The 18,085-nt window shown below is 31.1% G+C and overlaps 1 protein-coding gene across 1 annotated transcript in view; it reads right to left on the bottom strand.

The window, feature by feature from the left end:
- Positions 1-12,895: 12,895 nt before the first annotated feature.
- Positions 12,896-18,085, bottom strand: part of LOC132943017 (thyrostimulin beta-5 subunit) — a 33,275-nt gene continuing 28,085 nt past the window's right edge. Inside the window, exon 3 of the mRNA XM_061011779.1 lies at positions 12,896-13,698. Within this exon, the coding sequence (XP_060867762.1) occupies positions 13,462-13,698 (237 nt within the window). The 3' untranslated portion in view covers positions 12,896-13,461. The remainder of the gene's footprint in view (positions 13,699-18,085) is intronic.

Raw genomic sequence — 18,085 nt, forward strand, 5'->3', positions numbered from 1 at the left:
AATCTTTACAATGAATTATCTATATTCTTTAAGTTTGTGGTCAAATATACCATTTAATTTATGGGCAGTATTGTGCAAGTGTTCACAGTGTGAACTTCACACAGTTGGCCATGACGGGCGCAGTCCAATCGGATCGAACCTGGCACCTGACTTCGTAGTCACTTCCTACCTTCGGACCGATTATTCTACACTGGGAAGGTTGTGTAGCAGTGTACTGGATATATTCTACCCATTTCAAGTGGAATGACATTTACAGAGACCGATAAGATCGTTTCAATGAACAACTATTAAAAAAAAACTATTATTATTAGATAGAAATTAAACATTTTTATTTTGTAAAACGGTGAATAAATTATAAGGCATAAAAATGAAAGAGAAAGAAAGATACAGAAATAAAAGAAAAATGTATTTAACGATGTCATTTATAATTTCAGTAAATACGCTGTTAGTACCTACATTTGTTTTTGTAATGCCAAAGAAATTCACATTGTTAGGCATCTGTAACATAAAACGATGAATTCTTGAGTGTTTTTTTATTTCGCTCTTTAGCCAATCGCTATAATTGTACAATATTTTGATTTTATTCTCCACTAAACAGATCGACTAAAATATATATTTTGTGATTTTACTGCATATGTCAAAATAAATACTAAACAATTTGGAGTACGATAACGGAATCGAATTTATTGTCTGCATCCAGCTGGTTAACCGTCGAAGTACACAACCAAAAAGTATGTAAAATATAATATTATAAAAATAAATTCACCACTCATGAGTGAAAACTCGATTGAAATCCTGAAACTTTGAAATATTCAAAATACCCATCAGGCTCTAACATATTAATATTAATTGATATTTCTTTATAATGTGCGTCAAAGAATAAACGACCGATACTGTTAATTTAGCGGCAAATGATTTTACCTATGACATAAGATATAATAAATTGAAACGCACAATGCGGTTCTTTTCTTGATGCCGTTGACGGAGACATTCTAAAACTCGAAATCTACCTTAGTTGAATATACATCCAATTTGTTATCAGAAATAAATAGGAAACTTGAAGAAATTGTATCATCACTCCTTGTTATATTCGAAAAAAATTGGCGTTTATAATAAAATATAACGCTTCCATGTGACGCGTTGCTCGCTTCGATCAGAATCTATAATATTGTATTACCGACGAAATGCGAAGAACTGAACGCGGTGAACAACGTAATAATAATAATATCAAGCGAATAGAAAATTGCTCGGACGTTCATCGATTTTCGAGAGGATATTCTTTAACCGCAACTGGATATAAGTATAAAATACAGTGTAACCTCCCCTAACGGACACCACTCAATAGCGGATGCCTCCAAACCACTATCGGACGTTTTCTTGCAGGGAACCGGCGACGACAAACTTTCTACAATCTGAACCCTCCGAATAGCGGAATCCTCCGAATAACGGACAACATTTTGACGACCTAGAGTGTCCTGTATTTAGAGGTATACAATGTAATCATTGTATCATACGACTATACAAACTTACCCGTGGCATGTACCTACAAACTGCACTCGAGTGGGTTTTCTTTGTTTCCGTTTTAAATATTTCTACCGGACGCGTAACGCGTGTCCCGACTGGGCAAACGGCCGCGGTAAGAATAATATTTCGTTATAATCGTTTAATCCGCCATTTGTCCGAAAAACGGTATGCAAAATCCTCGTAATTTATAACCGAAACGCATAACGTCCGTCCACGTGAGAGACGCGTCGTCGTTGTTTTTCGGCCATCTTGTGCACGGAGTGCGCGCCTCGAGAAGATTATACAGGGCCCACCGAGCTTAAAAATACGAATTTCCCGACGACTCGTCCTGAATAATTTTGAAATACAACCGTTTCGTGAGGGTACTCACTGCGATTTAAAGTGTTTAAACGCATTATGTTGACGATTAATAGAAATCTCGAGAGATGTCCTATCATCATTTTTTTTTTTTCATGACATTGTGTCTGTACAAAAAGAAAATGTGAATATATTTTTACATACTCGTAACGGGAAAGTAAGACTTGTTGTTCAAACCTCGCTGAAAAACGCACATTTTTTACTTAGTATTACTGCAGTATATTATTTCATATCTAAATCTACGTAGAAAAATAATTTTTAAACAGTACCTCTATAGCTATTAAATAACAACTATCTTAATACATTTTAAATTCGTATGCCCACAGCTCGACATATTTTAGTCAACTGAATTATTTATCAATGATTATCAATTCAATATGTTTGATCAAGGATAACAGTTGAACAATTTACCTCATAAATTATATGGTTCCCAAACAATATGGTTACTAAAATGTAAAATATTTTAGTCTTACGTTAACATTTTATTTTTAGCATTACCTCTTCGTTAGATTTTATTTTTAAAATAAATAAAAAAAAAAATCCAAAATATTATTATTTTGCTATATATGAAATATTAAATAACATCTATTAGTGTACATTTCTATGCAAAATTAAATTCGTATATACATATTTTGTTGTGATATGAAACGTCGAGAAACCTAACTCAGCAGTAGTCATACTGCATATTGTAAGTATACTGTATAGCAGCATTACTAGCCTCAGTAAAAATAATATGTGAAAACATAAAATTCCGGTCTCTACTAATTATATACGCGTTACAATTGTGCTTTTATTACGAGTATTTACAAAGGTCCGAAATGACGTATAGCCGTGTCAGTTTTTGAGTACCTACGCGCAATTGTATTTTTAGTTTTCACCTAATCACGTGTTTGACGAGTGAACAAAAATTACATTTTTACTGAAATGGCAGTGCAGAATCTTTAACGAAAAAAATGAGTACTTAAAGTGCCTACGTCCATATTACATACATATTTTTAAAGTTGTAACAAACGTAATAATTACAGTAAATTTTACAGTAGGTAGTCTAACCTAACTTATACAAAAATCAAAGACACAAAATTTAATTTAATCGGTAAATGATTACCTTTTTAATCATTTATCGATACGTACAATGTACAATGTGCAACTACAATTAAATATTATGGAAATGATATTGAGTAAAAATCGTGTGCTAATATCGATCTCAAAAATTATTATGACCTCTTGCATCCATTATTGTTATTTATTATTATTTTGTAATTTTTAGAAAGGTTTATTGAGCATTTAAGGATATTTTCGGTGCAATTTAAACGGATTTAATGACACGAGGACGTGTAATATTTTAAGGGTATAATCGACACTGACATTAAACTTGTTATAGAGGTATTATTATTATACCAACATCGTCGATGTATGGTCACAAAATTGTTTTTTTATTTCATTGTATGACGATGATTTTTTCCGTTTATTCCCACCTGTTAATATTATTATTATTAGGTACTTTGACGTGCTCTTTAAACGGAATCGCATAAATTATTTTTCCATTATTATTTAAACAATTCTAGAGATTTATGATTTAATAATCATAAAGGAATGCGATTTAAATTAAATTACATTTCTACATAGGATATGTCATATTTTACAGTGTAAATTTACCAATAAGCGAATCATAATATTATAACGTATTAATATAATAATGTAGGTATTTAAAAAACATACGAGTATAATTGGTACGAGTGTTAAACGAACTAAAAACCAAAGTAAAGTATTATTGTATTTACTTTTAGAATATTTTCTCATTTTCCTGTGAAAAAATCTAACGTTTTATTTTGGTACCTATAGCATTTCATATTAAATTATAAATATCGATTCGATTGAATTATTTGAAATTTCCAAGTTGCAAAAGCTGCTGTCACCAATGTGTGTTAAATAAACAATTTTATATGTGTTGCAAAATATTTATAAAGTATGATAATATTTTGTTTTGAAAAAATAATAATCTTGGCATGTGTTTTGTGAATCGTGTAGTAGATATTTATACTACAGTAGGTAAGTCCTCGTTCAATGGTGAGGTCAGGTTCTTAGAATATTCAACGGTATGCGTAAGAACGTTAAGTGGGACACATTTTGCACGCACTTAATTGGAATATTGTATACTTGCCAATAAATATAATTCGTTATACTAATAAGTAACAAATAATATACGACAACTGTATAATTATAGTGGTCAAGAAAAATGCCGTTAAACAATACTTATATTATAGATCTAATGTGGAACTAATACCTACGAAACATTACGTAAATGCAGGGTGATTCACCAACCAAGCATTTTCACTCTCTTACTTTTTCTTCAATAATGCAGTTATTCAAGGTTTGATTTTTTAAGTTTTTAAATATACTCACAGACCATATTTTCAAATTCTTTGATGATGTTCGAAGTCCGGCGAATACCAAGTACCCCGGTCTCGAAGCGTCCCGAATGTGTACCTTCACACTCGACCCTGGAAACACTTTGCCCGTAATTATCACGACTTTTCGTCCACCCGGTAATCCACGCACGTATGATAGACGTATCCATAAAATCGATGACAACATTATCCGATTGAACCTTTGGGTTCTTTAAGTGCATAATATGCACTACACGCAAGGTCAACTAAAACTAAATTACGTACAGCCTGATATTAAAAACGACGTTGAAACTGTTACATTGTTAAACGGAACACTGCAAGGATTTAAAATTCTACGACGTAATAGCGAATCAACGTTAAATGAGCCAACGAGTCAAACGTGAGGACTTACTGCACATTATCGGCATTTAAGATTCCGTTAATGGACGTGGCAAGGTATTAGTTTTATTTTGTACTTGTGTACGTAACATTCTTTATTTTCTCTACGAAAACACAAGTCAGGGTACACTGAGAGTGTACCAAAAGCTTTATAATCCTCGACTCATAACTTACAAGGTGCCCCGTTCTGCATAGACAGCGGGTATTGTACATGAGCGGTAAGTGAAAAGAGAGTGAAATACCAGCTAAATTACCGGTAAGACCATTAACATTTTAGAATAATAATGGAGAGTAAATGTACCTACTTACTTTCTACTTCAAAGACTCTAATATTTGTTTATTTTGTAACACACTTGTACCGTTTACTTTTTGGTTATCATGAACAATTATGTATAATTATCTACAATATATATATATATTATATAGTATATTAAAATGTACATTGATTGGCCGAAGTATTGGAAAATCATCACCTAAGCGAAAGAATTCGAGTTTGAATTGCTGTAGTACAAAGTTAATAATATAATATTCAGTATGTAAATTAATTGGAAAGTCAGTAGCTGTAAAAATAATATAACTACTAACTTACCAATTAATTTATATACCGTATAATAAGAAAAAATATGCTCTAATAAACTTTTTTTTAAAGTATATCTAATATCGATAATAAAAAAAAATGTTTATATAACTTTATATCATACTATTGTTTAATTGTGTTAAGAAATTGCAAAACGTCGTTTATTATTTGATGGGCATTTTAAGTAAGTAAAACGAAAACAGTCCCCTCCGTTCCAAAAAAAAAAAAAATGTTTAAATGATAATTTATTTTCCATTAAATGTAACAATGATTAGACGCATAAAATATCTTTTTTACTTTGAAGATTATAATATCTAAGTTTTTAAACCTAAAAAATATATTTATTTTAACATTGTTTAAAAGCGCACCGTTAATATAAGTGGCAGTATAATAATAAGTATGTCATTGTCATAATATGTCGTCGCGGTTATAGTATTATAAAATACTTGTTAGGTGCATGACATTTTTTGTGGTTTAACGATTATATATATATGAAAAATGCTTTAAACAATGCAGTCAACAAAGCAACTGGGTTAAAATTTATTATCAACCGTGGGCGGTGGAAGACTTTCTGGCGAATACAAAATATTTATGCACCCCGGTAACGCAAATATTTTAATGTATTACAATATTAAGAACGAGTACGTTACAACGGTCTTCAATCACCGCGTTTATGAATTTTTTTTTTTTTTTTTGAACATTTGCTGTACCATATCACAATGATGATAACATTATTTCTCGTATTAATTCCACCGTTTTGTCGTTTAATAATACCCACGAAACGAATCGATCAGAATAGTTTTAAATAATCCGAACATCGCACTTACGCGTTACCTATATATTGTATTCCACCGGATTATTAATTTATCATCACTCGGCTTCGTACGTTGTAATATTGTGGAGCTGTTAAAATGTTTGTATGTACTGATTTAGGTGAATAAAAACGTAACTTTGTACGGAGGCTTGAGCATATTTATTTCCATATACGCACGGTGCTTCCATGGAAAGTCTTGCAAGACCATCGTCCAGTATCCCGATATGTGGTATCTAGGTATGTATAGAGTGAGGCGTAAATAAGAATTTGTTCCGGATAGAAGAAGGGAAATATTTCTTCGACGAATTAATAAACCTTTTAGTGTAATTTGAATAAACGAAGTGTGGGAAAATATATGTTTTAAAGGGACACATTATATTAAAATACTCGAACATAATAAATATTTTGTCGATAACGATAAAAACATACAATTTTGTACGTATTAAACAATGGAATAGAGCAAACAGCTATGAATAAAAAACAAATAACAAATTAATCTAAGATAATCAACAAGTTAGAGTCTCGGAACGAAATCAAAAATGTAAATTCGTAAAATTTGCATTCTGTGTTTAGGCTGATTGTGTCCATAAGAAATATAGAGAGGGAGGATACTTTAAAGGGAGAACGGTTTCTGAAAAAATATTCAGGAACACGTAAATGTATACTGAGTAGAAGGTCCGCGGGAATCAGGATCATCTAGGTAATGAATTATTGAGTAGAGAGGCAATACAATTATAAAAACTACGAGTATAATATTATATAGATCAAGAAAAAAACAATTTGCAGCAATCCAAACAAATTCGTGGTATATAAAAAATATTATAAGTAACCTTAAATGAATGTTTAAGTTTATTCAATTTTGATTCGCACATGCTATCAGCATAACACCATTGCGCTACGAATGCGGCATTGAGATTGATATGTGTGATATGTGGCACTGGTGACATTATAATTAAGTATTTATCCTGGAAAAAGGGATATCAATATAAATATTTCTTCAACATTTTGATACCACTTTTAGTATAAATAAACGATATAATGAAAAATTGATGCTATAGAGACTAGGGGAATTTTATTAAAATTCTCATACTTACATAGTGTAAGAAAAAAAAACCAATTTGCAGAAATCCAGATACAGTTTCAGTATACTATTTAAAATGTAAATACTACTTTTAGCCAACTCTGCAGTTATTACATCTTCTACGGTTATTTAAATTTTTTGATGTATGTCTTATACATTTGCAAATCATTCAAACGTTCCTATAGAGTGTATGGACGAATAAATACAAGCTCATACAAGTCTATGTTGTAATTTAAAATTATTATTCGCGGGTATTTAAAACTTGTTAATTCAACTTACCGGCTATTGTATTAATAAAACAATATAAATATAATATAAAATATCCTAGGCTGACAAACCGTCTCCGCTTAGAGTAGTTTTTCGTATATCTAAAATGATATTGAATCATTGAATTCAACTTCAACACCATCCATTACAGTGACCCACATGTAACCTACTGTACAGAAGAAAGACACCCACTTGCCCTCTTTTTTGAAAATTTTATTCAGCATTTCAGGAGGCCTGATTCTATAATATTATAATATCATAGACTATAAAAAAAATCAAGTGAGCCGAAATGTGTAAGGTCAAACCGTCAGTAGCTACTGCACTAATACGTTGTACGGGGCTAACACTGAAATTTAAGCAGACGATAATGTTGTAATCATCTGACACACAAGTAAATTTACCATTATCGTTTATCAGATATCTGCATTCGGGGGTTATCTAGACGACTTTAATGCATATGTGCACAGTGTGGCAACACTGATTAAAATATTATATTTTATGCTGAATCGTTTTGCTAAAAATACGTATCAATTATAATAATATGCTCAACCATAAGCCATGGCTCATCGGTACGGTCGTCATCTCTGCCGTTAATTCGACAAGGGACGTCGGCGATTTGTCTTCGTCTCGCAGGGTGCTATCCAAAAATTGGTACCTGCTGCAGCATGTGATCACTTTGTCGTGTCGAGTTATACCTATAGTGCCATCTCAGTTATCTGCCAACTATATAGTCACGCGACAAACGGCCATAATATATAATATATCATCATCATTAGGGTGGTCGTATTTTATTGTCTTATAAATAAATTATTATTATTATTATGGACTTATATTATGGTTCTGACGGTTTGCCTGCTGCGAGTGTATACTGTACGTCATGATCCAATCGTATTATAATAATATTAGAGTCGTAATTAAATTATTTTTCTCATCGGTCCAAACATAATATTATTATTATGACTATACGCAACCATTGAAACAACTGTCGTATATATTATTTGGCCTATATAGTTACTTGTTATATAGGTATGTTTTTAAAATTATCGATGCCCCCCTCAGTGCCCGCTGACGTCAAGACTACGTCGCGTACGGTATCATACGACTGCGTAAGGGAGATGGGAACATTTTTGTTTTGGTGGCCACGGATCCTTTGGGATTCTCACGGACATCATCGCTAAAATTATTGATTAAATGTCTTACACGAGAGCATAAAATTGTTGGAATCTCCGCAGAGAACTATAACCACCATAAATCATAATATTATATTGCATTCGTTTTTCGGTTATTGTAATATTTATTCTCAATAACCGTTATAATTTTTTTTAACGGTACAATCTCTGCTATATTCTCTTGTGGCATTTATATAATTATATCCAACGAGTAACTACCGGGTCGATGAAAACGCAACCGACATACTTTTCCGAGCTTGCTAGAATAACTGTCTGGTGTAGTACAAATAGTACGATGAATACCGCAGTAGTGTTCGGCTCATCTAATGAAAAACATAAGTTACGTGTAATGTCTTTTCTTCTCGACCACAATATTAGCTTAGAATAATAAAATTAATGATATATTATGAAAAAAAAATTGTTAGCGTCGTTGAAATATTCATTGAATTCGGTTGTAGGTACCTATATACAATTGAATGGGTTTTTTAATTTAAAAAACGTTGCAATTTAAAGTTTATTTTATTATTTTAATGTATATAATGGCACAATGGATACCTAGTGTAAAGTGTAAATTGGATCAAAGTCCCACTAAAGAACACCAAAGATGGTTATAATATATATATTTTGGAACTTTTAGCTTTCACTTATAATCTTTGTTCTTCTTACCGAGCTGTTTAACTTCAATACATTTATTTAAATTGTTAATATTCCCAGTCTCATTTTTAAGTTGTGAAACGATTCTTGGTGGGTTGACGTTTTTGTATTGAGTTACAATACATTCAACCGTACGTTTTATCTAAAACTAAACGTCAGTAGTCTCGCGGTGTTGTATTGATCTTATATAATTTGGTAAAATGGTTAAAAGTATTATAGAGCCATTTTTATATTTTTCTGAATTATACATCGAAATCCGATTTAGTTTGAGCGGAAAAATTATTTAACTGGCAGTAAATTAGTTTTGCCATTTTGATTTCGTCTGAATTTGTTAAAAGTTCAAACGTATACTTATATTTAAATTCAGTGTCCTGTTATATGTATACAATTATTAATCATATCGTGGTTCGTTCGTTCTCATTCATCGTATAATCGTAATTTGCTATAACTATTAACTTATAAGACCAAATAGTTAGCCGTGGTGGGCTAATTTTAATATTTAATTGACTTCTAATATAAATCGTTTTGTAGTTGTAGTAATTTCACGGTTTAAATCACTGCCGCTATTTTACATTTTATAATCTGATTTTTTTCAAACAAATTTTTCTTGAATATAATAATAATAATAAAATAATTTTTGTTTACATTTTAAAAATTTAAATACGTTTTTAAAAAAAAAAAACGAGTTTGTTAGACGTTATACGCCCCCCCCCCCCCCCGTCAATTATATACCGCACTATATTATGTTATCTAAATTGCATAATTAATTTAATTTTTGTAATAGATGATTAATATAATAATATTATAGGTTATTGATACACACGATTTTAAATGATAGTTTTTTATTTTTATTGACAAACTGCATATAACTGTAGAGACATAACTATAATACCCCGGTTCAATAAATAAGGTCTTCGGCCGTTCATCAAAAGCAACAAAATTTGAGAGCAAAATATTAATTTGATTAGTTTTATGATTTTTCTGAAAATAGTAGGTACGTGTCTACTATGAAAAAATATTATACCGTTATAAAGGCATCGCAAAATGTTATATACATTTAATATTTTAAACAACTTTAATAGCTGCTATGAAAACCTTTACATTTATTTCTTTTTCGTTTTTCGATTAATTTTGAACTAAAAAATACATTATATAATAATATAATGTTTTTAGAGGTTCTTAATTCCAAAATTATAGCTTTTATACTTGTTTTATTGTTAATTTAAATAAAGTGCTGGACCGAAAAACATTTTTATATTTCATATCCTTTGATAAATTAAACGTTCGGTCACTTATAATAATATTGTGTAACACCGAGAATAATACATTTAGCTTTAAGTTTTAACCATTTTATAATTATAATTATTCACTATCAATTCATGACTATTCATGACTTATTCTTTAGTTATACATTAATATGCCTCAAATAAGTATTCAGTAATAGAAGTACAGACATACAGTGAAATATTTTATAGTTTATACGTGTAATGTAATTTGGGAATAATAATAAATTATAATTGCATGACAGACCGAAAACTACAGCTGATCTCACTCGAAAGTCGAATGTGTAATGGAGAGTTCTTTAATCCCATCGTAGACACACAATAATACACAATTTACTGTTTTATTATTATTAGTATTAGCTACGTGTGTTTAATCTCATCACCAGTCGTCCACTGTATACCATGTTTTAACTTTTAATACTATATATAGAGGATAGACACTGATATTTACAAAAATAATCAAGTTTATAGTTGTATTGTTCTTTCGACGAACGGTCAAGGAATAGTAATTGTCTACACGATGTTTTGTTTCGAACAAATCTCCGCTCAAAAAGAAAACTCATAAAACTATAATTTATACACGAAAACAAAATTTCCAGTATGAATGTCGGTCACAAAGATTGCTCGTAGACTAGAACGTAGAGTACGTAGTCTATTATATATTATAGATTCCGAGCAGAAGGATCAATAATGGTTTAAAAATTATGTTTTAAAATTTGTATCACTCTTTTTATAGCCTAAAATGGAAATGTCTCAGAACATTTCAAAATTATTATGGAGAAAAAAAGGGCGACCCACAGCAATAGAGCAGTTATCAAATGTACCTCGTTGTTGAGTAGGTCGTAAGTAATTCTAATTTATTTTATGTATATTGAATTTGAGTTGAATGTTAAATCATTGAAAACGATTCTTAGCGGTGATGGTCTGTAAGCCTATATTATATTTCCAAGGATAATATTTTATTATGTTATATTGCTTTCAGTAACACAGTGCGTTGAACTTGTTTTTAGCAAAAAATAAATCACATAATACAGGAACAATAATTAAATATTATTTCATACAATGTAATAGCTGTTATTATCTAACTAAAAAGTGAATGCCAATTATATCTAATTTGCTACAAAATAGTAAAATACCTATTGCTACCTTTTAAGTGGACCAACGAGAGGAAAATAGTAATTTTTCTACGGTTTCTATCTGTCTCGCTCTTAAATGTTTACCAAATTGTCCATTTTACCAATATGCCATAACCGACTAAAATTAGCTGAGGCAGTAAAAAGCGTTATTTTATCCAATCGTCGTGTCGTCGCCGTATCTATGTCGTGAAGTTGTGGGACGACCAAATAACTAATTCATATTATAAACACATAACGATTATGGCTATTATCGGCGATGATGGCTGATTAGCGAGTGTAAAATATAAGTAAAACGTATACTTACATATTATATGTAGTGCCCTGGCAGAGTGAAATCGACGATGTCTTCTGAAATCTCCAGCGGAATCATTACAAACATCATTCAGACGAATCGGCGAGGAAATTGGGTTTTCATTTTTTTCCGATGAATTTTTATATTTTCTCAGAGGGATCTTATTTTTGTCAGTAGTTCTGTGTTTTTTTTTATTTTAAAGAAGCCAGCGCTTGCTGACTTTGAAAATCTTAAACACTTACCCTCGTTTTTTCGTTTCGGGAAATTAAAAACGTAAAAAGTCTGTTGACTAACGAGCTTACCTATTTGTATAATCACGTACCTAATGCAGATACATATAATAGTTTTAAGCCATTATAACACGCAACATCATTGAAAGAATTAATTCCGTGTACCTACGTTTCTATTTTAATATTCCTAGGTAGAATATTTGTTGGAGAATATAGGAGCTTGCATTACATATTTTTGTATGATCTCTTGGACATAAATAGTCCTATTAAAAATCCTTGTTTTTGATTTTTTCGACTTTTTTATATTAGCTTAATTTTTTTAAGTAATTTTTTTATGTATCGTATTTCAACGTATTCGTATGACCTAGACACTAGTCCTTTAAGCTTTTAAAGTTTAGAAGAGCAGCTGATGAGTGAAGTATCACATCCTTCGGATAGGTACCACGCAAAATGTAGGTGCACTACTGACTGTTCTATATACGAACTAAACGTTAAACGCTCAACCTCACAATATTATAGGTACGAATACCGAGAAAAATTCTGATTAGCGACCAAATTACCACTATGTGTGTAACCCACACGAAATTTTATCTCGGCGGTCCGTGTTCAAAATATATTGTTGATGCATACAGTGCTCTTTCGTAATCGGACGAGGTCATATTATTGTAATAATTATTATACTCGTATTAAATAGCAGGAAGGAAAAACAAATAAACGCTGTGAATTCGTTTTAATAAATCTGCATTTTTTTTTTATTATTGTTATTCGTGTCGCACACACGTATACCGAGAATTTATGTATATATATATATATTTATTTATATAATATAAATTATTAAACATTATTATACGATATTATATAAAAGCATACAATAAACGTTAACATTATAATATTTTATAATCGACAGGCGAGGGCTTACAGATTATAATCGGTTTAGTTTTTCACGTTTCGGATAACAATGAGATATATAATATGATATTATTTGACAGAAAACTTAATAGGGTACAACATGATATAATAATACCTAATACAGTAATACCTAATACCTAACAGTGTGTCATGTCGAGTGTGTGACGATAAAGACAATAATATTGGAACGGACGAGTATTATAGATGATAAGAATATTGAAGGAGACGAGAAAAAGAAAAAAAACGGAAGCGCGTATAATAATAATAATAATGAATATATATTTATATAATATGTAAATAAGATGTCGCATTCGGTTTGCTGTCGTCGTAATTCCATCGCATTTTTTTTATTTTTGTTGTTTTCTTAAAATTATTTATCCCATCAAACTTGGTCGGTGGAAATGAACTGAAAATCTTTGTACCGGTACCCCTCGCAAGCTGCCTCCGACGACTTGCACGTGTGACACTTGCACGACGTGGCCTGCGGGAATACGTAAAGTTCCGTGCCCGGCAGAACGCCTTCGTCGCAGTCCTTCAACACGAACTCGGTGAGCACCTGACCGGCGTGGATGCACACCGGGTGGTGTGAACGCTTGTATGGGAACCGCCAGTCGGACACCTGTGGAATAAAAAACGGAAATCGGTCATCACGGTGCGGTATTAGCTGGTATTACCAGCAGATCAACATTATATTATGTATTATATAACGGGAAATCCGTATTTTATTTTGACCCGTCTGAAAATAATTCCCCAGCGTTTTTGCTGGCCTAACCATTCCGTGTATTTAATAGGTACCTAATAATATTATGTGGAAACGTACAAAACGTACACATTGTAGTATGCACGTCATGACAAAATCATAACACGGGCGTATTTGCGAGAGTCATACGGGGGATGGATCCCCCATGGCCTTTTTTTTATATATACTAAGGTAATATTCGTTGGGGGGGGGGGGGGCACTACCCTGTGATTTATCTTAGAAACAATAAATAAATATCCTACCCCGCCCCAGTCTACGCCATGGCATGACAAAAATACGAGTATAATATTATAGATATTTCGATCCATAGATGACGATAATGCGGATGATGAACTCCAATACCGCGTATGACGTATATCAGTGGTGTTTTCAGAATTTTTCAATGTTGTGGGGGGGGGGGGGGGGCAGTATATGATTTCTAGAAAAATATGTAAGGGTGCTATTAGCGCACAAAAACCATGCACGTAAAAACAGGGGGGTTAAACTACATGACCCCCTCCTCTCCCCCGTGGAATAATTATATAATGAGTCGACATTTTTTTACCGATATTTTCTGTTTTGACCTCTCGTTACGTCAGGGAATGTCTTAGATTTAGAATATTTTTAAGTTTATGAAAACTTCTCATACAAAGTAAAAGGACTCCTCGAAAAGTTTCTCAAAACATCTTTGAACTTATAGTAGGTAGGTAAGAAATTGAATCTGACATTCTGACCAGTTTGTTTAGGAAGTAATTTCCTCGATTTACTTCTGTTTTTATCTAAGAATCGAGGAGAACACTATCAATAATCATCTCATTCATTTTTGTGCAAGTGATTTCAAAGAACTGTTAGTAATAATGATTTTTACCAAATTCCATTGAACACGACGATTTATCATTGCTTTCAAATGTAATATCAAAACCCACCTGGACCTATGTGAGTTCTTTAAAAGATTACTAAGATACTAAATATAAGAAATGAAAAAAATTGATTGCTGTTATAGATAAAAAAAATCGTAATAAATCGGTTGTGTTGACTATCGTTTCTCATACTATTCCTTAACATCAAAAAGACGAGATGTATGGTATCCAAGAGTAACGATAGTGACTGTTTATTTTTAATCGAGTCGCTCAGTTCTGTATATAATGAACCCGTTGGACATAAATGATAATAATATTCATAGCACATAATATTATAATGTGTTTCACATTTAAGGTACCTATTACCTATCGTATTACTAAAAAATTTAGGATATTGCATTATTTTCTTTTTAATAAAAAGAAAGGTATTCATAACTAGTTGAAAAGCACATTACGTAAATCATAACTATTTTGTATGTGATTTTATAAAGATTGAATATTGTATAGGTAACTCAAAAAGAAATACCCATATCATATGCATTATTCATACGTTGTATGCAACAATGTTGCGTAAGTCTATTTATTGAAATTATAGAAAAAGTCCATAGAAATGTATAGAATTTATTATTTATATGTATATATGCCTGAGGGTCTACTCCCTGCTCGATTCACTAACCAACACCCTGTGTGATCAGTTTGACCAGAGGTCAAGTTCTAATTTTTTCTTTGAACACTATTACTCATGATTAAATTTTTTTTTGTATCAGCATAATTTGGTTCTAGGGCATGCTATAGATTGATTAATTTAGTAGCTAAGCCTATAGGGTTTAGTACGTTAAAATAATTTTGAAATATTAGCGATTTTTTTTTAATTTCTAAAAATTAAGAAAATATATTCGTAAAAATGATAAAAACTTTCAATTAGTGGGTTTGAAAATTATTCATGCCTGGCGCCGCTCTTGTAACGTACGGTTCGTATTATATTACCGCGCAAAGTGTAATCTATTAAGTTTAATATAACCGATGTGGTTACGACGAGGCTTTCGGTAAAAGTGTTTTTGTCTGGGAAGAACGTCGAGACGGGCAGAGTTTATTACAATATTGTTTATTATTATTATTATTATTATATTGTTATTTGCTCTGCAAAAAATTTGAATTCGTGCAGAGCACAGTTTAGTTGAAAAATGAATATACAAGATTAAAGTCATAATTTTTACAAAACTAAAAATGGTTTTAATATTAATTATTTATTTAATTAAACGCCTGTATGTGCTCAATCGCAGTTCATACCAAAAATTATACATCACCATAATATAGTATTTAAAGAAACGAACATAAAATACACTTCATTAGGTATTGCCATTAATAACAAAAATAAATTGAAAAGTACTATAATATTATATTGGTACATATGAGGGAATTTTAAAATAAGTACTTTAGGGATGACACTTATTAAATTGAACATATGTATTGAGTATCGACATTAGTTAATTTGTTTGCATTCACGCGAGATACGATATGTATATAGGGCCAATATATCCGCATAATATGATGTTCAGTGAGTTTTTATTAAGGAAGTTGGACAAGAATGAGACGGGTATTAAGGGACGTTAAATTTTTCGAGCTCCAGGACAAGATATGTGCCGTTTAAACGTTTGGAAATAAAGTAAATGTCAATAAGCCTACGCCTAGTGTCCACACATTCTATGTTAAGACTCTCTTGAATTATTTTTATGGGTGTAGAGAAAGAAGGAAAAAGGTCACCAGTATTTCGCTTTCGTTCGTAGCCAATATAACGTGTTCGAAGTTTGAACACGCTCCAGTGATTCAATCAAACATATTATTATTTGCAACGGTCCCACACTGTCGAACAATAGTCAAGTATTGGCTTGACAATTGAGACATGCAATAATGTAAAATAGTTTATACAGAATTGTGATTATATTTTTATTTACATGTTCCTTGGCATGTATAAAGTGGATTAATAGCCAAATAATTGATTCGATAAATGATTGAGTTTATCGCGAATATATTGTTGGAATATCGTATAAAATATTTTTAACAATTAATGAATTTAACGTGAGGAACTCTATTCCATTTTAAACGGTCACTACACAGAAATAGATATGCATGAGGAGTTAATTTATGATATTATAATTAAATATTTATTCTGTAAGTAACTTGATGAATAAATATATTACATTTCTAGGATTTTGAAAGTTTGAATAAAAGCATTTTTTGTCTAATGACCAACTCAATAAAATATGTATTAGGAATGTGTATATACTATGTAAACCAATTAATTTTTTTTTAAATTAATTATAAAGCATATAACAATATTTTATCTTAAAAAGAAAAGATTTTTACTATCTAAATAAATTTTAGTTTTTAGTATGACCGTTGCAAGCTATATAGATCACGAGTCATCTCAGTGGGGCCCAGATTCATATATGTACAAAATTAAATAAAATAAAATAAATAAATATAAATAGATATTTTAATTCTTGAATGCAGACACATGTATGTACGCCTATACATTACTTATGTATTATATTGAGTTTGAAGGCTATATTATATATTACACCGTGTATATATTATATTAAGACGCCTGTTTATACATTAAATGAGCCCAAAGTCTTAATACGTCTATACTAGAGTACGTGATATACAGCGGTTGTCTAGACCGATAGCGAGTACCTACATAATATGGTGTCAACGTTGATTTCCCTCACCTCGTCCGGTAAGCATTAAATAATTAATAATTATTTTACATTGTATAATAATTAATGTTTTAATGCACCACGGACGATATATACCTGTGGATTCAGGAATTCACACAGGTGGGGTTGAATCATAAGCGTGAGCAGACTTTAATCACACATGCAGCATACAGAATAAAACAGTCCATTTTTTTTTTACAATGGAATGAATACATTTTGAACAGCCACAATGTGCCTATTATTATTATTATTATTAATCAAATATTGACACCTTAATAATACACTTTAAAAGGCATTACGATTAGGTACAAGTTATATGATATTATTTATTGATTTATTAATTTATGTGCTCCAAATTAATATTTTAATATTAAATTAATTTATGTACGAGTATGATATTATAGTGTGTTGTACGAAGGACACAGTCACACAGATATGATTTGTCTACCAGATTATGGTGGAAAAATAATTATTTTTAAGTTATATTATCTCGTTTTAAGTTTTTACTACGACGACGCCGGATGCAGGTAGTATCATACAATTTTTGTTCGTACTCAGCTGTAGATAATTGAACATCGAGCTTCGTAATGTTGACTAAATATCTATTTGTTGTAAAGTATATATAATTATCAAATGGAAAAATTGGTCCTGATCCATTTTATCTACTTCATATATTAAATAATGAAA

The sequence above is a fragment of the Metopolophium dirhodum genome, chromosome 4 (genome assembly GCF_019925205.1).
Source record: "Metopolophium dirhodum isolate CAU chromosome 4, ASM1992520v1, whole genome shotgun sequence".
In the NCBI taxonomy this organism is placed as follows: Eukaryota; Metazoa; Arthropoda; class Insecta; order Hemiptera; family Aphididae; genus Metopolophium; species Metopolophium dirhodum.